Source organism: Sceloporus occidentalis, unplaced genomic scaffold (genome assembly GCF_023333645.1).
Source record: "Sceloporus occidentalis isolate IW3139 unplaced genomic scaffold, rSceOcc1.0.p SCAF_7, whole genome shotgun sequence".
In the NCBI taxonomy this organism is placed as follows: domain Eukaryota; kingdom Metazoa; phylum Chordata; class Lepidosauria; order Squamata; family Phrynosomatidae; genus Sceloporus; species Sceloporus occidentalis.
In genome coordinates this window covers 66,133,767-66,153,999 of record NW_028316987.1, presented here as the reverse complement: position 1 = coordinate 66,153,999, position 20,233 = coordinate 66,133,767, and the positions used below count along the sequence as shown (strand labels likewise).

Here is a 20,233-nt window from a genome sequence, read left to right as displayed (position 1 = left end):
GAACTGTTTATTGGCTAATCTAAAATTCCACAATAAAGGGTAGCATATTGATATTTTATTAAATAAAAAATAAATAGGTAAATCCCATTAATTCATTTGGTTTACTCCAGTTGGAACAACAGGATTCAGACTATTATTTGTATTACTATCAAAAAATAATTGATCAGGATAAAAAAAAGAGAGGCCCTGATATACACATAAAGTGCTTGCGTTTCCTTCTAGTGGTATATCCAAGGAGAACATGAAGTATTTCCCCTAAATACTTCAGCCAGAGATGGGAAATTGGTTTTGTCAGACTGCATCAGAACCCTAGCCTAGTTAAAGGCTACTGGGAGCTTCATTGCTGCCACATTTGCCACCAAATTTGGTCAGAAACTATTGTGGCTTTCTAAGATACTAGCAGCTCTCTATAGTGCAAATTTCTGTGGTACTGAGAAAGTGAGGAAGGAAGAGAAAGATGGAAGAAGCAGTTTGGGCAGCAGCAGGGATCAGGGAGCACAGAGATACTTTTTAGGGCACATGCAAGCCATGAGATGCTTATCTTTCATTTAGGGACACCTTTTGGGTATGTCCAAGTAGGATAGACATGCGTCCTAATTCACAGCAGTAAACCCTGAAATGCTAAGTGAAAAAAATTAGAACCATAAGAAGGAAGAACAGGAGCTCTGAAGTTACCCAGCAAGAGTTAGCATATGGACCTAAGGTAAACAGTCACATCTGCCATGTGGTCAGCCTCTTCCCCACAACACTGACTATATTTCTTAAATTTAAAATTAGACTAATTTAAATTTCTATGTGCTAAGATGTATCTCTGCCTTCATTTGTCCTCTTTTTTTCCCCTTATGTGCATTTTTTTTCATTTTTGTTTATTCATAAGTAGATTTCTATTTTTTTTAGATTGTTTTAAATTGTTAAAAATTGTTTGACTTGCTTACTGATTTTTCTACCAAGCCCTGAGAGGTCATGTCATGGCTATTTATCATAAAGTGAGTATTCAGTATATGTTTTCCACTGAAATTTATTTCATGCATGTAGTTTTCTCCATATAGAATTCTGCACCATACATGGGAGTATACACAGACTCTTGGGGAAGCTTCTATAGAGGAATAATAGTGATCATTGTTCCTCAGATCATGGCTTGTAGAATCCCACCCAGTCCTGCTAGCATTCATCCTATGTATACAATTAAATTTTCCCCTGTGTAATTCTTACCACATATCTCCATGATGAGTTTGATTACCTCTTCTTTCTGAAAGAGAACATGCACTTGAACTGAGTTTTTAGATTTGAAAATGAATAGATTTTTTCTAAAGAAACATAGTTTTCATTATTGTATCAATACTGAAAGAGAGTATTCTTAATTGGCAAGGTCTCCAATTGCATGTATAGTTTGTGCACATCGTCCACTAAAACCAGGGACAAAATGTGGAACAAATTCTAGACTAAACTGTAGCACAACTGCAGGACAAAACTCAGCCCAAAATGTAGGACATTTAAGAAAAATTGAGGATCTTAAAAGTCCTACATTTTGGGCTGAGTTTTGTCCTGCAGTTGTCCTACAGTTTGGTCTAAAATTTGTCCTACGTTTTGTCCCTGGTTTTAGTGGACAATTATGGCAACCCTATCATATATAGGTTATTTCAGAAATTATGTCAAACAAGTGTAAAATGATGTGCAGACCCAGTAGGCAGAATCCCATTTTCCTCTCTACATATATCTCAAGTAATACCTGAAGAGTGAGAGTTAGCTTGACATAGAGGTTTGAGCACTGGGCTATGACACTGGAGACGAGGGTTTGAATCCCTGCTCAACCATGGAAATCCACTGAGTTTCCTTGGGCAGGTCATACTTAGAGGAAGACAAAAGCATTTCTGAATAAATAAATAAATAAAACCCATGATAAAATCACGTTATGGTCACCATAAGTCAGAAATGACTTGAACGCAGACAACAGTAACAACAACAATGCCTGAAAAGGTAGGTCCTGAACATGAATCCCTAGAAGAAGCTGGCCTACAACTCTCAGTCTGTCAGTATACTGAATGGGGATTATTAAAGTATAACTGGCCAACAGACTGGGTGTTATGAAAGAGTACTATAAACTGTTTAACACATTATTGATGAGCCACCATACAAATATGCACTTACAGTAAGACCAGGTTCACCTTTGACTCCTGAAAATCCCTAAAAAGTAAAAAAAAAAATGGCATAAATTATTAAGTACAATATCTTCTGTGATGCAAAAACAAATATAGGAATATGTTAAGCCTTACCCTTGGTCCCACAGGTCCTGGTTCTCCAATTTCTCCTTTGTTACCTCTCTTTCCTTGATCACCTTTCTCTCCATAATCTCCCTGGTTTTAAGATACAGCATGTTTATTCTTTTGCACAATGCCATCATAAAAAGATTCCTTTTGTTATTGCTGCAATGTTAACAATTCAATTCTGTTTTATCAAGAAGGCTATAGATGAATTCAGACAAACAATACAGAGTTAGCCATAAACAACAGAACAATATACAGATTAACATGGGAATCACCCCTCCTCACCCAGGGTCACAGTGTGTGTGTATCCCCACTCTCTTCCAGGTTAGCATTCTCTGAAGATGCCAGCCACAGACGCTGGCAAAATGTCAGGAATAAACTCTTACAGAACATGGCCACATAGCCCCAAAAACCCACAAAAAAAAATACAGAGTTAACTGTTCCAAGATCTCCCAGAATAATCGATTTGGGGGCATTATATGTGCAACTCTTGCCTGGTTGCTGTGCATAGGAAAAGTCAACCTAAGCATTTTTCTTGAGGATCCACCTCTAAGTGCTAAGAATATGCTTTGGCATTTCAAGTCAACTTCTACAATCCAGCAAATTTCACCTGAAATCAATGAAGATTTTTAGTTGTAGCCTGCACAGCTGTAGTATAACTGTGGCTTTATTCTAGGTGTCTGTCCTTAACTGCCCTGCCCCCATGGCCATTCTATGACTCATGAAGAGTGATGAGGGATCAGAAAGGTGTCTATGGGGCTTGACAGATGGGCAGCTCCGTGCCGCCCTTGTTTGCCCTGCATTGTTGCCACAGCAACCAAATGGCGTGGCAACAATGTATAAAGAAGCAGCCAAAAGCAGCTTCCTGGAAGGGGCGTGATTGGTGCACATCACTTCTTGCCAGAGACTTTTGGGTGATGCACGATGTTCATACCATCATGGCCGTGTGGATGGCGGTGAGCCATGATGGCGGTGTTTTCGCGAATTAGGGCTGCTGTGCATGTAATTGCCCAGCCTCATCTAGCCCTAGTTCACCGTGAGGATGCCACAAAATGCCCATCTGTACCGGGCCTATGTCCACATTATCAGATATTAAATTATTACATCATCTGCTGAGACCTCCATAGGACCCCACCTGATCTCAGTGGAGGACGTAATAATCTTGCATCTGGATACAGGGACATAGCTAGACACTTCCCTAATCCTGAACTGCTCTTCCCGAATACAGAAAGGCTGGAGCTAGGAGGCTGAAGCAACTCTTTGGTAGGTCTGGTGGTTGCTAATTGGCCAGCTGTTCCACATGCAGACCTACTAAGTTACATGGACCATACAAGATTCCAACCTATCTTTGTAGTATTATTATCATAAACATACTTCCAGGTGTCATAGAGTGAACTAGAATTAGCATCTTCCTCAGGGATTTCAGAACTATTTCAAGTCAACTGTGTGATACATAAAGTGATTACTTGATAATTTCATGCCTTGCTTCCCCATAGGAACTAGTACCAAAAGCTTTAAGAGATGCTGATCATAAAAACGTAAATGTGTTCAGAATACACAAAATCGACTCAGAACAGGTTGTATTTGGCAAGTGGAAGGAGCTCCTTACACAATCTGAAGGCTGTGGGGTGAGATAGTGTTATTTTCTAGTTTTGATTCTGGAAGATCTTCAGAGGCATGTTAACATGGTTTAGCCGATATGTGATCCATCCAAACGTCAGGCAGTAGTAGATTTACAATCTCCTCTCTGTATAGTAATCATGAGTGAGTGAAGGAGGCAATTTTTGCTTTTATTATTATTATTATTATTATTATTAAACTTTTCTCAACATTATACTACAGGAAAACTAAGTCACAATCCTTTATGTTGTAAGGGGAAAGGGCAAGTTTCCTTTTAAAAAAATCCCACTGTAGAACTGTAGAAAAGAATGTATCTTAGATGAGCATGCTTCAGTTCAGTAGACAGATATGATATAATCTTGTGAATAATACCAAATCTGATTCTATATATTCTTTGGAAACATGTGATTAATATATGTACTGTAGAGTGCTTCCAAACAATTACAAATCAAAAAGGCATTGTGCATGTCTTTTCTGTTTCTGACAATTTTTGGTAAGGGGAATGAAAGGAAGAAATGAGGCAAGAATGGGTGGATTTAAAGTGGAAGACATCACTGCTGGCACCCTTCCTATAAATGAATGAATGAGACAGGAAAGCTGCATAATAAAATGCTCATCTAGAAGCGTCCAAAAGCATATTAAGGCAGGTATGAGGAAGCTTTGGTTCTTCAGATATTTTGGACTACAGTCCTCATAATTTTTTACATTATAAATCAACTGGGATTTTGGGATGTTCAGCTTCAAAATACAGGGTTGTCCAACTCTTTCTAAAACGCAAAGCTTGGAAAAATTTATTTTTTGGATGACGTCTTTCAGAATCCTTCAGTCAATAATGGGATTGTAATCCAGAAACTAATTTCTCCAAGTTCTGCTTAAAATATTCAAAGAATGTTTTAAATTAGGGCTTTTAATGTGAATGAGCCATCTCTTACCTTAGGACCAGGTAATCCAATTCCAATGGAGCCTTTTGGTCCTGGTAAACCCTGAATTCCTTGTTCTCCCTGAAAATAGCATGAAGACAACATCAAGCTTTGCAAAATATAGCATATGCTGAAACATAGGGCAGTCACAGACTCCTCAATTATTTAGGTCATTTTCTGTTTGAATCCAGAATTAATTCAACGATGTCTGCTAGGCTTGGATTTTGGTATACCCATATGCCTTCTTAGCAAACATACAGAGAACAAGCATGCACAATAGTGACAGATGTTTTCCAAGACATCTTATCCCTTTTAATACCTCAGCTTTACTGTCACTTACATATGGAATCCCTCAACAACATATTGCCAAATAAAGAAATAAAAATCCCTGTGACTCAGTTTGTGAGTTTTAGCAGTGACAATATTCTCTTAAGAGCAGTGTTCCCAAACATGGCGCTGTGAACTGATATGCATATGTTCTAATCACAAGACAAGCTTAAATAATGGGAAACAGTACAGTTGGCCCTTGGTATCTGCTGTGGTTTGGTTCTAGGATTCCATGTGGATACCAGTATGTATGGCTATTCACATCCCATTAAATTCAATGGCATAGTAAAATGGTGTCCCTTATAAAAAATGGCAAAATTAAGGTTTGCTTTTTGGAATTTAAAAAATATATATTTCAACTCGTGGATGGTTGAACCAATGGATATGGAGGGTCGGCTGTATTCTGTTTTATGGCACCAAAGTCCCAGAGATTTATAAGCTCGAGAGTCCTATGGTTCTCGTATGTTTCTGACCCAATGAGAACTGAGGACATTTTAACTGGTGGCTAACAGAAAATACTGTTGTTTTCTAAAATATGGATCTTTCAGTTGCATTACATTGGGCTTGGGCTTGCTTTAAAAGGCTGAATTTTCATGCCTTCTCTTTCGGTCTCCCAATTATTTATAAATACCAGAGTCTAGAAAGATGTGTGCTGTGCATCAAAGTGTGCATTTTGTTCCATTTTAAGAAACTGAAATGGCGACAACCATAGCTGCCCATGGGTAGAGAGAAAGCTCTCTACTTTCTCCCACCGAGGAAAGAGGACTGCTGGGATGTGCTCATGTGTGCAATGGTCTTGACCCCCCAAGCCAGCATGACATGAAGCTCTCAAGGCCAAAAAGCCCCTGAGAGCTTTTATAATACAATGCCCTCGAAATATACATCAGTTGTTGCTCTATTTTGTTTAATATTCTGCCTTATTTTATTTTACTATAATCAAATAAAATTAGTTTGCAAGCTGTCAACTCAGTTTTGTCAGCTGATTTTTTTTTTTAAAAAAGGCCTTCCTCTGAAGCAATAAAACAAATTGGTAAATGAAACATTACATAAGGAAAGGGAGAAGAGGTATTTTTAAAGGTTTCCCTCAGCATTTAGTTTCTTACCTTACTTCCTTGTATACCTTCTCCCGGAGGACCTGGAGGACCTGGCATACCTTTTTGTCCTATAACACCCTGTGTTTAAAATGTCAGAAATTAACACAAGAGAATGAGGGTGAAGAGAGTGAAAGAGACAGAACAGTTTAATGTTATATCATGCCAAAACCCCAAAGCAGGTGAAAGGCCCTCCCTCCATTCCAGCTGCCTTAGAGGGAGAGAAACAGCATCTGCTGGACTTAATCCTCTCCTCCCACTCTGCCATGTCCCTTTCCTTTTGTGTCATGTCTCAATTAGACTGTAAACCTGAAGGCAGGGAACTAAGGTGTATTTGTTTTGTCTTTTACTTGTAAAGTACCAAGTACAGTGATGGAACTATATAAATAAATGATAATAATAACTACATTATATGCAAAAAGAGGTGAAGTCTGGAGAAAGTATTATGTTGTGACAGGTAGGGGCCTATATACTAGAAGGGCAGTGAATCTTGTCTGGGTTTTAATCCAATATTTTAAAGAGCTAGCCAAGATGCTGAACCAGTCTAGGAGACAACCTTTAGAATCTGGGACAGCTCTTTTAAAGTTTGGACTAAATCTCAGAGCAAATTCATAACTCCAACTGACATGGAAGCCACCAGCCACTATTGGCTTTTTGTCTTTCTCTACCACTCTCAAATGCTGGAAGGAATGGAAGGTATTACAAACATACTGGGGTCGGGTTGGATTTACAAACTTTGGCAGAAAACAAACAGTGATTTAATGATGGATCTCTAGGTAAGTTGTGGCACATCAACAATATTTGTTTTCCAATTGTTAGGCAACAGCAGCAAGAAAAGACACTCAGAATGAATCCCTGAATTAATTAAATCTTTAATTCTAAGTGCATATCTTCTGAACCTGGTTCCAATTAGTGGATCACCAAGTTCTAGTAAAAACACCAGGTAAGTTCAAAGTGTGCCTATGCCTGCTATTACTTGTTTATTCAGAAGTTCACCTCAGTTCAAGGGAGGGAAGTGAATATAGGCAATCAGCCGATAGATGTAATGGTCATTATTCAAAGGCTGGCACTGATTAGGCACTGCTAAAAAGAGGAAACATGCCACCAAGAAAAGAGGACAAAGGGGGATACATAAATGCATAAAATTTGCACAGCCTAATTTATATGCAAATACAGAAAGTAGTGCCATGATACAGAGAAGACAGCACATACTGGGAAAGACTATGACCAAGTGACTTGCATCTTCTTATGTAGCTGATGATTGATGGGCAGCTACAAGGCCTCTTTCCTTCCTTCCTATGGTCCTTTATATTTAAACTGGACTTCAGCTGGACAACCCTTCAAACAGAGGGTGTCTCCAAACATAAGACTAGCCTCTCATAGCCCTTCAAACAAAATGCTGCCCTCTGTAAAGTGGGACAAATGGCCACTCTATACATATGACTACAATCCCATCATCTTGACCTATCCTTCCTAGAGAGGGACCAGAGATTTGCCCTGTTAAAAGACAGGGGGAAGCCCATTTATGATTCTGAACTAACTGGAGTGCTTTTCCAGTTGCTTTTAAATTAATGGTAATTAACACACACCCCCCCCTCTTTTGAACAAATCTTGCCAAGAAAACCCCATGATAGGGTCACCATAAGTAGGGACTTGAAGGAACATAACAACAATAACAATAAAGGGGCAGAATGTTCTTGATCATAGTGCTAACTACTCAGCAAGTTTTAATGTTTTGATTTTAATGTTTTGCAGATCAGAGCTTAGAAATACTGTATATACTCATGTATAAGTCTAGGAATTTTTGTCAAAAAATTGACCCCAAAAAGCTGGGTCAACTTATCAAGCTGGGTCAATATAAGTAGTGTATTTTAACTCTTCTCCTTCTCTGAATAGAGTGGCAAAAGGTAAGAGCTTAGTTCATCCTGGTAGCACCTAAAAGAAGCACCAACACCTTCTAGTCTTTCCACCATGATGCTGCTTCTGGCCTTTTTGAATGCTTGAATGGTAAAATGCCAGTGGTGGCATCTCTTTGGTGCTTCCCTTCAAAGGAGTGCCAAGGGGAACTGGGCTTAGAAGGATCTGAATAAGACATTTATGTATGAAGACAGTAAACTTTGTCCTTTACATCCTTTGTTACACGGCCCTAAGTTTTATCTTTGACTTATCTATGAGTCATATCAAAAATCCATAATTTTGGCCCAAAACTTGCCCTCGACTTATACATGAGGTCGACCTATAGTTGAGTATATATGGTAGTTGGTTGAAAATTCATTAAAAATTTCAACAATTTTAAAAATTGTCAATTTTAATTTTTAGGTGCTAACAATGACCCGATACAGACGGACAAAAGTGACCTGCTGGGACTGATGTAAGTGCTCCGAAGGGCTGGGCGTCCATACGTACCCAGCCCTAATAATGGTGCCCTTGTGCCACCTTGCCGTGGCCCTGCCCACACGGGGCATGCAACGATGATGCACAGGCGTCCACACACCCAAACGGTGCTCGTCTGAAGCGGTGGCATCAGGGCATGAGTGAGCCATTATGGCATTCCTAAAAAGAAGCCGGTCTAGGCAGCTTCTTTTTAGGGAGCGTGTCAGTGCTGTGCGGTGCGGTTGGCACAGCGCTGACAAGGGAAATATTAACATTTTGAGTTAGACAAAGTAATATGCCAATGCATTAATAATGATTATCATGCTAGATCAATGTCATAATTTTGTCTTAACATTTCAAACTTATAGTTTAATGCTAACAAATTAATATAAATATTGTCATTTCCAGTGTCTGGAGAGATCTGATCCATGTGTGTATATAAATTTGTAGATATTTACAAAGGTATTTTCATTCACCTTAGGACCAGATATTCCTATTCCCCTTTGTCCAGGAGGCCCTGGGTGTCCTCTTGGTCCTTGTTCTCCCTAAGGGGAAGAAAGAAAGAGTTCCAACTTCAATTTTCAGTTGAAAATTACACAAAAAATATAGTTTGACTGGAAACACTTAAACAGACACACCAGTGATTCATTTTTTTTTAAAAGGCAAAGCCCCTCTGAAGAAACTTGCCAGGAAATATACTGTGACACAAATATACACATACAACTGAAAGATACAATAATACGTACAGTCTAATACAAGGCAAACTGTATGTTTATATGCTGCATTTTATCATCCCACAAAGCCCTCTGGATTTACTGTCCTTTTACCTTAAAGCCTCTAGACTTTAAATTAGTTAGTATGGTGGAACTGAGAAAACTAACTCACTTGTCCATATGACATTATATTCTGAAATAAATTTGCCAAGAAAGCCCAATGATAGCTTCACCTTAGAGTTACCGTAAGCTGGAAATGACTTGAAAGCACACAACAACACCATAACAATATATAGTTTTCACTTTTCTTAATTTAGCTTGTCCAGCATACCAAAACTGAACTCATATTGGCATCCAGGAGTATGATTTCAATGATCTAGAACTATGTATGCATTACCTAACTGTTAGATGTCATGATCAATGTTAGTCTCTAGGCATACCACTGCCTTGTGGTATATCTGAAGGTCTTGCTAATGTCTATTTTATACCATATATATGCATTGGAAACTTATTGCTGACTCTGTTTTATGTAGAATGAATAAACATATATGTTCAGTCACATAATGTAGTAAATATAATATTCTGTTCCTACATAGTGTACCCTTGTGTATGAAGAGGAACATGCATGAAGGCACTCAAATACTGTAAACTAAACTGACCTTGCCTTCTTGTGCTCAGAGGAAAAATATATACCACATGCTACCAGCAGGTGGTGGCAGAGGATCCATAAACCTCTGTATGGTTTCTCTGCATGTGGAAAACTGTGGATCTCCCACCACCATCACAAATACACAAACGTGTATACTTTGCAGGCTTCTGTTCTATGTGACATTATTTGGGAGTATGGTACCATGACATCTAACTACCCTAAAGGCACTATATCCTGTCTGATCTTGGAAGCTAAGCAGGGTCTGCTCTCGTTAATGTTTGGATGGGAGACCACCAACAAATACCAGGTGCTGTAGGCTATATGTCAGAGAAAGGAACTAGCCAAACCACCTCTAAGTAATTTGTGCCTAAGACAACCCTATGAAATTCATGAGGTCATCATAAGTTGACAGGCAACTTGAAGGCCTATTCACACACACAAGGCATCATAAATCCACTTTCCTTAAGTTGGGGTGGTCAACCTTGGCAACTCTGGGGCCAACCTAATGCCCTAAGGATCTTCTGTGGGCTGCACAGACTGCCAAAACAAATGGGAAGGGTCCAGAAAAACCACTTCTAAAAATGGAGGGAGGGGTTTATTTTGTTTTGAAACATTAAATAATGCTGAGGAATTGTGATGTATGTTTAAAAGGTAAATCACTGCTCCTTCCTTCCTTCCTTCCTTCCTTCCTTCCTTCCTTCCTTCCTTCCTATTCTATTCATTTGCCTTTTTCCTTCCCCCCCCCTCACTTTTCTGTAAGTCAATATAAAGTCAGCCCTAAACGTCCACAGATTCTGTATCCATGGAATCAACCATCGATGGCTTGAAATTTTTAATAAAATATATAGAAGATCCAAAAAGCAAATTTTGATTTTTACCATGTTATTTAAGGGGGCACCATTTGACTACATCATTGTATTTAATGGGACTTGAACATCCACAGACTTTGATATCCAATTGGGGAGGGGTCCTGGAACCAACCTCAGTGGATATCAAGGGCCCACACAGGAGTAGGCTGCTCATAATTCTGAATCAAGCAAGCATTCCCTCCACCTTGTACAAGGAGTTTAAAGACAGATTGGCCAGAATCTATCCAAGTCTATTTCAGGTCTTAAAACTGCATTGACATTTCTTCCTATCCATTTCTGTCCTGTTGACTTCAATTAATAAATAATGCACTTCATTTCATCAAGAGCCATTGTGTGGTGTCATGGTATGAGCCAGAGGTACCTTTATCCATCAGCTCTCACAATTCTTTACTACTGGCCTGATAGATAAGGTTAATACGATCTGAGAGCCAAAGTATCTAGAGGACCAAAGAACTGACATCCCTGGGTTAGACAGTGGACTAGACAGTCTAACCCCTGAGTTAGATAGTGTTGAAAGTAGATCAAGGAAATATAATTCGTGGCAGCTGGTGACTTCCATATGAGAGGGTGAATCTGATCTGAATTTTAGGCTGAATTTTAAAGGAGCTACGCAAGGTGTTGGACTATTTACGGCATCAGTTTCCCTTAGATAGTTCCTTTCACGTTCAGGCTAAACTCTGGTGTGGGCAACACTAGGCTACTGACACAGAAGCCACAATTTATGATTAGGTTAAACTCCCAAGAGAAATTTGAACATTTTTGCAGTGGTGTTTTGCATAGGTAAGCAGTATAGGGTGAGCATTAAAGCACCACTCCTCTGTGCTGCTCATCTAGTCAAATAGGTAGCTCTCATGGCTACATTTCATTTAAGAAGAAAACATTAGGAGTTCTTGCATCACTTCCTTGGGTTCTGTGGGGCCAGTTACAAATGAACATTGCAAACACAATCACAATGGTATAAACAGTTTACAGCTTTAAATCAAAATTTAAATTTAACAGCAATAATACAACAAATTCTTTACTGCAGCCAGCACATAGTGAAACTATGGACTCCACAAGGCATTAGTGAAGACATGCTTGCAGAAAACTTGCTGCCTTAGTTATAGTAGACAATCTTGAAGTCCTCACTGGGGTTGTTCTCACTAGGTGAAACCCCGCGTTCTGAATCGAATCCAAGGAGTGGCGTTCCTATTAGGATCCAATTTAAACCTAGAACGGTTCTAGAGCAACCCGCAATCGTCCCCACTACAAATCGAATTGTAGAGCGGAATAAAATTTTGAATCGAGTTTTCCTCATTTAACGTGTGTTAAAAAAACACTAGGGTCCGACCTACGTTTTTCCATTGATTCGATTTAGGAACCGGAGCATTTAAATAGGAACAACAGCCTTTGAAATTGCGTTAGATGAATGGGAGGAGCGGAGTGCGATGGGGCTGTCCTTGGGGAAGTTGCCCTTTCTGTCCCCATCCGTCTGGCTGTCGCCATTTTTGCTTCCCTCACCCCTTTGTCCGCTGTGGTCTTTCAATAAGAGATAAGGATTATTTTTATTTTTTATTTTAATGGTTTACAGGCGCTTAATCTCTTCAGCGCTTTAAACACCTGAAGTCCTGGCTGCTCAAGGCTTCCCCCGGTGGATTGCAACCTCCCCTCTGTGTGGGGAGAGCCCATTTCTAACGGAGGAGAGGCAGGGAAGGGATGGCTCCTCGCAAGGAGACATCTGATCTCGCCCAGGCAGGGAAGGGCTCTAATCAATGGGGGGGGGGATAGAGCCTTTCTCTCTCCCTTTCTCAAATGGAATCTGCCTTCTCCTCCAACCCTGGAAAGAGAATCTTTGGGAAGAGTGCTCCCTCCCTGCTTTTCCAGCAGCCTCCTTCATTGATCTCTGGGCTCTCTGAAGGGATTCTCCCATAGTTCCTCTGGAAAGAGCTTCGCTTTGCCAGAAGCCTCTCCCATTGATCTCTGTGCTCTCTGAAGGGATTCTCCCTGGCTGTCTTTTGGGAGACATGAAGAGGGGATGCTGTCATGGAAAACCTATCCCATAGTTCCTCTGGAAAGAGCTTGGGTTTCTTAAATTCGCTTTGCCAGAAGCCTCTCCCATTGATCTCTGTGCTCTCTGAAGGGATTCTCCCTGGCTGTCTTTTGGGAGACATGAAGAGGGGATGCTGTCATGCAAAACCTATCCCATAGTTCCTCTGGAAAGAGCTTGGGTTTCCTAAATTCGCTTTCCTAAATTCGCTAAATTCACAAACAGTCAATGAAATGAAAACGATGCCAAAAGATAAATCGCTTCCAAATATTCCGGATTAACGTTACGTCATTCTGACGTACTATTGATTGACAGCTCCAAATAAGGTATGGAGGAGAAGAATCGCTTTATTTAAACACCGATTTCATGCCAAGTAGGAACGCTTGCAGGTAAAAACTTCGATTTAAATAACCAGATGGGAACAATGAACAAAGCGATTCGGATAGCAGGATAAGAACAGTGTTATTTTGAATCGATTTTATTAAAAACGTTGTATTTTAAATCGTTTCAAATCTTAAGTGGGAACAACCCCATTGATGCTGACAAGGGCCCAATTCTTATCCCTGGCAGACACAGCTTCTCTTCCCTCCTCCCACTCTCTCTCTCTCTCTCTCTCTCTCTCTCTCTCTCTCTCCAGACTCAACTGGTAAGCACAGCCTGTTTCTTGGTATCTCCCAAGCCATATAAACCAAACCAATAATTCAATAGGATTAACACTCTGATCAACAATTCTCCTTGGGTCCACTCCCTGTCAGACTGCCTGCATGACCTCCCACAGCAAACCTAAACATCTCTAGTTTTCTCTATAGTCCCTCTCAAAATGGGGACAGAAAATGATATTGTGTCACTTCCCATTGGCATTTTGAGATGGATTGCAGAGGAAAAGGGAAGCATTTGGGGGGTACTACAGAGTTCTGGAGTGCTTGTGGGATAAGGGGTATTTTCACGTGCTTTGCCACTTTGAGAGAGTTCTGTATGATTTGGGGGCAAAACAGTTGTAAAAGCATGATGATTTTTTGGGGAGGATGGGATGCTGGGGAGCTTTAGGGGCCACAAAAGTGGAATTCAGGAACTGTGTGAACCCTGGGGGCTGCAGTCTACCCGCCCCCAATGGAATGTGTCTGTTGGCTTACATTTTTCAGGAAAGCTGAAGGCAGCCGAAGAGGTAAGCACACAACAAAGACATCTGCCAGTACATTCCCCTATCCTTATAATCTCCCACCTCTGCTTTCACCAGGCAGAGGAGAAACTATACTTTCCAGGGTTGGCCCAAGATAGATTCTCCACCAATCCTCATATAGAAACTAACTGGACTGCCAGTGAATGGAACAGCCATCTCCACCATTTGTTGTTGTTAACTGCCTTCAAGTCGACTTCAACCTATGGTGACCCTATGAGTGAGAGACCTTCAAGTCACCCTGTCCTCACCCACCCTACTCAGCTATTGCAGATTCATGGTCATGGCTTCTCTGATTGAATCTATCCATCTCCACCATACCTGAGGACAACAGGCACATTTAGGCAAATAAGAGAGGCCCTGAGATACATGTAGCCCATTCTCCAACGGAAAACAATTTGATCCACACAGCTGGGATAAAAAGAACCATCCTTCAGCTCTTTTCTGGAATTGAGTTTGACTCCAACAGGCCAAGTATTTTTTAAGAATCATAATCTTCCTGCAGCTGGTTCAGCCTCCACTCCAGGGACTATGTTGGTGGTTTCAGTTACTGCTCTTTTATTTAGTTAGAATGACAGGGTTGGTTATTTCTCCTGTTATAGCCTATATTTAGTTGATGGCTTTTAAAAACTTGGTGTTTGAATGGCATCTACTTGCACCATATATTCAGTTGTGATCACACCCCTGCTCCTTTGCCCTTAATGTCTACCCTGTATACAACAAAATGGTTATGCCTATAGTGTTGTTCATGCATCCCACAGGCAATTTTGTGTGAATTGGGCCTCTTGTTATGTAAAATTCCTCTTCTCTGTTATGCACATATGTAAGCCATCTCTCAAGGCCAGAGAACAGAGCTCCAATTGAGCTCAGAGGAACATTCTGAAACAGTGATGTTTCGTGGCATTCCAACTTGACTTGTATGTAAAATTATTACTAGAGGGCTCTTTGGTTAAACAAAGCTGGTTTAAAGCTGGAGAATGGAGCAGTGTAGTTTCAATTAGGCATGACAGCTGGATGGGGAAATGACCCTTGGACATGATTCCCCTTCCTTTTCAAAACATCAGTTAAAACAAAAGAATAATGAAGCTCACTACTATGTTTCTGAAAGCTGAAAATGACAGCAATTTCTATACTACATTTCAAGGACTTAAAATGTTTCAGGCAGTAGTTAAAATTTTGTTAGTGACTTTATGCATGTAAATATGGCTCATGTGCAAGGATATTTGTTTTTGGATAGAGTGCAGGGATCTATTCTGTAGCCCTTTGCATACCCTCCAAAACCTCCTTCCCCAAACAGTTTTCAAGTGGTGGTGGTGGGAGACTGCTGTTGTTGGCTAATGGTGGAGAGAGGACAGAGAGGGGAGGCAATTCCAGCAATGCAGATGGAGCTGGTCTGGCCTGAGAGGAAAGAACAGGGAGGGTACACTCTGGGGTCAATCACATGTTGTTGTGTTTTCCCAGAATGATGCGAATATCTGCACTCACGCATTCCGGTTTTGTTATTCACACTATGACATGGCATCGGTCTGCATCTTTTCAGGATTTTAGAAGAAGCTGGCAGCTGAGGAAGGGAGGATACCCCATTGTCAGTCCTGGACTTGTCCATGGTCTGGGTGGGGGGGGGGACACAACACTTTCCTCCCGGGGAGCCCCTGGAAGCCATCTGTTGGAACCAGTTGTGCAGGAAAAGAGGAAGAGGAGGAGCTTTTCTTTATAAAGCCGGCCGGAGCCTTGCCCCACCAATGAGCCAAGGATGCGAATGTATTTGGAACCCATTCAATGTATGCTTAGTTTAATCCAGGACTGTTCTCATTATTATCCACACTGCCAACAATGCAAATCTTCTTTAAAAACTCAGAAAAATTCCCAGCTTCTGTTGTCCTAGGTTAAGTGGGTTTTTTGGCTTCATTCTCTGAAGATGTCAGCCACAGATGCTGGCCAAACGTTAGGAATAAACTCTTCTAGAACATGGCCCAAAAAACCCACAAAACACTATGGATGCTGGCCATGAAAGCCTTCGACAACACCCACCTTTGTTATTTGCAAAAGTCATAATCAATGACTAATGATTTTACTTGTTAATTCCAAATTCAAACAGATTCAAACAGGCTCATACAGATTATAAGAGGGATATTCTCATACAGGAAGAAGTTGAGATTTATGATTAATACTAAGAAAATATAGCTTTTTAAAAAAATAATAAACAAAACTAAGGACATAATTAGGAGTTTACAGTATAAGCAAATGCAAGGGTCTAAATATTTTAAAGACCCCAGCTCCTGTCTGATCTTGGAAGCTAAGCAGAGTCAGTTCTGGTTAGTACTTGGATGCCAACAAATACCAGGAGCTTTACGCTATATTTCAGAGGAAATAACTGGTAAAACGGCATCTGAGTATTCCTTGCTTAAGAAAACTGTATGAAATTCATGGGGTTGCCATAAATCAACAGGTGACTTAAAAGCATATACCCACATAAACTGGTGCAGTTTATAAACCAACATAGCTTCAGTGTTGGATTAGGTCACTAGGAGGCCAGGGAAGAACAACTGCTAACAGTGTGTTGTAATGGCGAGGTAATGGTTTGAGTGTTGGACCAGGACACTGGGGGACCAGGATTCAAATCCCTGCTTGACTATAAAAATCCACTGGGTGATTCTGGGCAAGTCATTTTCTCTCACCCTCAGAGGAAAGCAAAAACAAACCTCCTCTGATAGCCTTTAGGGCTGAAGGGCGGGGTATAAATACCATAAATAAATAAATAAATAAATAAATAAATAAATATTGCCAGAAAACCCAGTGTAAGTTTTGTCATGAGCCAGAAAATGGACTGAAGGCCCACAACAACAACAACGGCTCCGTCTGCATTTCAGAAATAATCCAGTTTGACACCCTTTTAACTGTCATGATTCAATAGTACAAAATCCTAGGAATTGTAGTTTTGTGAGATGTTTAGTCTTCTCTATCAGACACCACGGGTACTACAAAAAGCTAGAGTTCCTAGAATTCCACAGCACTGAGCCATGGCATTTAAAGTAGTGTCAAACTGGATTATTTCTGCAGTGTGGTGCAGCCAAGGAATTATTTATTAATACAGCACATAATACCTTCTGTCCTGGATCACCTGCTCCTTTAAGGCCTCTTGGTCCCTGAACCCCAGGCAATCCTCGTGGGCCCTAGAATCAGAATAATATAAACAAGTCAATCTCACAAAAAGATAGGATAGAAAAATCATAGGATTAAGAATTAATTCAGTAGAATTAATTTAGAATTCATTTAGGAGACTCGGAGGGACCATAGCTCACTGGCACCACACTTGTTTTGCAAGCAGGATCAGGGCAAGACATTTTGCTGCCTCCAGCACAGCAGCAAAAGTCTCCTCTGCTACCCATCCAAGTCACACGAAAGCAACCAGGGCTATATCAACACTGCAGAAATAATCTAGTTTGTCACTACTTTAATTGCCATGGTTCAATGTTATGAAATTCTGGGATTTGTAATTTGTTGTGGCCCCAGAGCTCTCTTATAAAGAAGACTAAATGTCTCACAAAATTTCAAATCCCAGAATTCTTACTGCATTGAGCCATGGCAGTTAAAGTGGTGTCAACCCAGATTATTTTTGCAATACAGATGTAGTCCAAGTTATTTTGGCTCATGAAGTACCTCTCCTCCTTCTTTAGCAATAAAAACACTGTGATAACAACAATAACTATTTCCCGACCTTTCATGACACCCTAACCAGCCAAGCCTAGGAAAGACCCCTGCCTGAAATATTAGAGAGTTGTTGCCCATCAGTGGAAACAATACTGAATGGATAGACTGAGCATCTATTGTTGTATGTGACAGCTTTATATTTATAGCTTTGTTCTTTTTTTTTTTTTTTCAGAAGCAGCAGCAGCAACACTGTCTGTTTTATGATTCTGAAGACAACTTACTGATGGACCCGGAAAGCCATCTCCTTTTGCTCCAGGAGTTCCTGGTGGTCCAATTAAACCTGGAGCACCCTAAAAACAGATAAAAATCATTAATATAAATCTGACATCCTGAGTGATAAAGATAGTGTTTGCATATGTCGGTCAATCATAGCATGGAAGTATGGAATCATGTTGCATTCCTGTTTGAAAGTAAACAGAAAGATAGGTGGAGACTACTGTTGGAGAGAACACCACTGAACAAAGCATTCAAGATTCAGCTCTTAACAGGCAGTACACAAGTTGTGGGCTGCTTAGACTGTAACATCTTACACTTTAAAAATGCCCTAGAGGAGACTAGGAAAAATTTAGGTGTGCCAACTCCCTCCTACCTGGGGCGCTTCCAAGCAACTAGAAAGAAATGGGAGGACAGGAAGTGTTTATAAATGGAAGCCAATGACATTTGAACCTCTTTAAAAATACAGGTCTCGCCAGTAGAATATAATGACTCCTATATTGGGGGTGGGGGTGGGGGTGTTTGAATCCATTCTGGGTTTAGTCCAAACTATACAAGAGCTATGTTTGTTGTTGTTGTGTGCCTTCAAGTCCTTTCCAATTTACAGCAACCCTAACGCAAATCTATCACTGTATTTTTTTTGGCAAGTTTCTTCAGAGGGGGTTTGCCATTGCCATCCTTTGAGGCTGAGAAGGTATGACTTGTCCGAAGTCATCCAATGGGTTTCCATGGCCAAGCAGGGATTTGAATCCTGATCTCCAGTCATAGTCCAAACGCTCAAACTACCACACCAACTATCTAAGATGCTGCGTCTATTTAAGGGAAAAGGGTCAGTGCTTTGAATTCAAACTAAAATTCAAAGTAGGTATACCACTCTGCTGACATGGAAGCCACCAGCCACCACTGAGTCCTACTGGTTGGAGATGATGAGAGTTGCACTGCAAAGTATCTGCAGGGCATACTATTGAGGAAGGCTGGTATATGATATAGCACTGGAGAGCTACTGTTCAAAATAGCAGAGGAGGACTCCAGAGGTCATGTTGGACAGGTCTAGGTCCTCAAGTTTGTCTAATGGATCTGCATTGTTGCCAAAGTCTAAAAATACTGAGCAGTTTCACTATTAAAGAAGAAAATCTGAAGGCAGAGGGCTTCTTTTCTATTTTGATTTTCAAATTCCTTTCCTGGAAAGAGATGCCAGACACATGTTTTCATTTTGGTGAGCATCCCAAGCAGGATAACAATAACCTTCTCTTAGGAAAGGAGGATTCTGTCTAATAGCTTCCCCTTGTTATTAGAAGGAATAATATTCCAGCTTTTTCATTTCACACTAAATCTAAAACATACTATCAGAGTTCCTTCAGATGGCATGAGGGCAATCAAGTGTTTGAATGTTCCCCTAAACAAAATCAAATGCCAACAAAGAAAAAATCTTGCACATGCACAACTGGCATGCTATGGGGATTACCATCATGATGCTACTGGAGCTTATCTGATTGTGTCATTATTCTTCCTTTATATAATGCCTTCTCTGTATTAGTCATTCAGCAGTGATATCTTGTATTAGGAATAGATACTAAAGGGTTCACAAACTACATAAGAACCACTAGCTTTTCTTTTGACCCATATCACAGGTTTCTTAAAAGCCACTATTAAATTCAGGGTCAAAATCTAGTTCAAAGAATACAGCAAGAGGAGTGTATGTTCTCAACGATCCTCATATTTTCCATTCCACAATATGATTACCTGAGAAACACAAATGCCTCCGCAATCAAGACTTGCAGCTTCAAAAGCTTGCAACAAGTATATTGTGCATTTCAGTTGCCCAATAAAGGTATTTGTATTTGTTCAATGGTCAACACAGCTACATGTTTTCTAAATTAAATCCATGTTCACATTCCAATGATCAATCACAAAACAAAGCAAGTTAAATGCCAGCAATGTGGGGGAGGAAAATCACATTTTATGACAGAGATATCCTTCACCACTTGGTGGAGCACCTCTGAAAAACATGATAAATTCATTATTTATTTTGACACTCAGATGATCAGAGCCCAGCTTAAATGCTTCCTCTATGATGCCTATGAGTGTGTGCAGAGAGCAGTAAATGTTATTGCCCCTTTTTATTATTACTTTCTGGGATTCTTCCAAGCCAAATTAGGTGCAATAATTTTTAATATATATTTGTATATGTAGAGCTTTTAAATACCCAAACTGCATCACCAGAAGCATGAAGGACCAATAATTAAAAGAATTTGAAATCAACAGATTGCCTAGTCTCCC

The 20,233-nt window shown here is 40.2% G+C and overlaps 1 protein-coding gene across 3 annotated transcripts in view; it reads right to left on the bottom strand.

Moving 5' to 3' along the window:
* Window positions 1–20,233, bottom strand: part of COL28A1 (collagen type XXVIII alpha 1 chain) — an 87,860-nt gene that overhangs the window by 4,733 nt on the left and 62,894 nt on the right. For all 3 annotated transcript variants that reach the window (XM_089533186.1, XM_089533187.1, XM_089533185.1), the window contains exons 25-32: window positions 17,962–18,030; window positions 17,134–17,202; window positions 9,072–9,140; window positions 6,235–6,303; window positions 4,817–4,885; window positions 2,274–2,354; window positions 2,149–2,184; window positions 1,213–1,249 (exon numbers count right to left, since the gene is read on the bottom strand). In XM_089533186.1, the coding sequence (XP_089389312.1) occupies window positions 1,213–1,249; window positions 2,149–2,184; window positions 2,274–2,354; window positions 4,817–4,885; window positions 6,235–6,303; window positions 9,072–9,140; window positions 17,134–17,202; window positions 17,962–18,030 (499 nt within the window). The remainder of the gene's footprint in view (window positions 1–1,212; window positions 1,250–2,148; window positions 2,185–2,273; window positions 2,355–4,816; window positions 4,886–6,234; window positions 6,304–9,071; window positions 9,141–17,133; window positions 17,203–17,961; window positions 18,031–20,233) is intronic.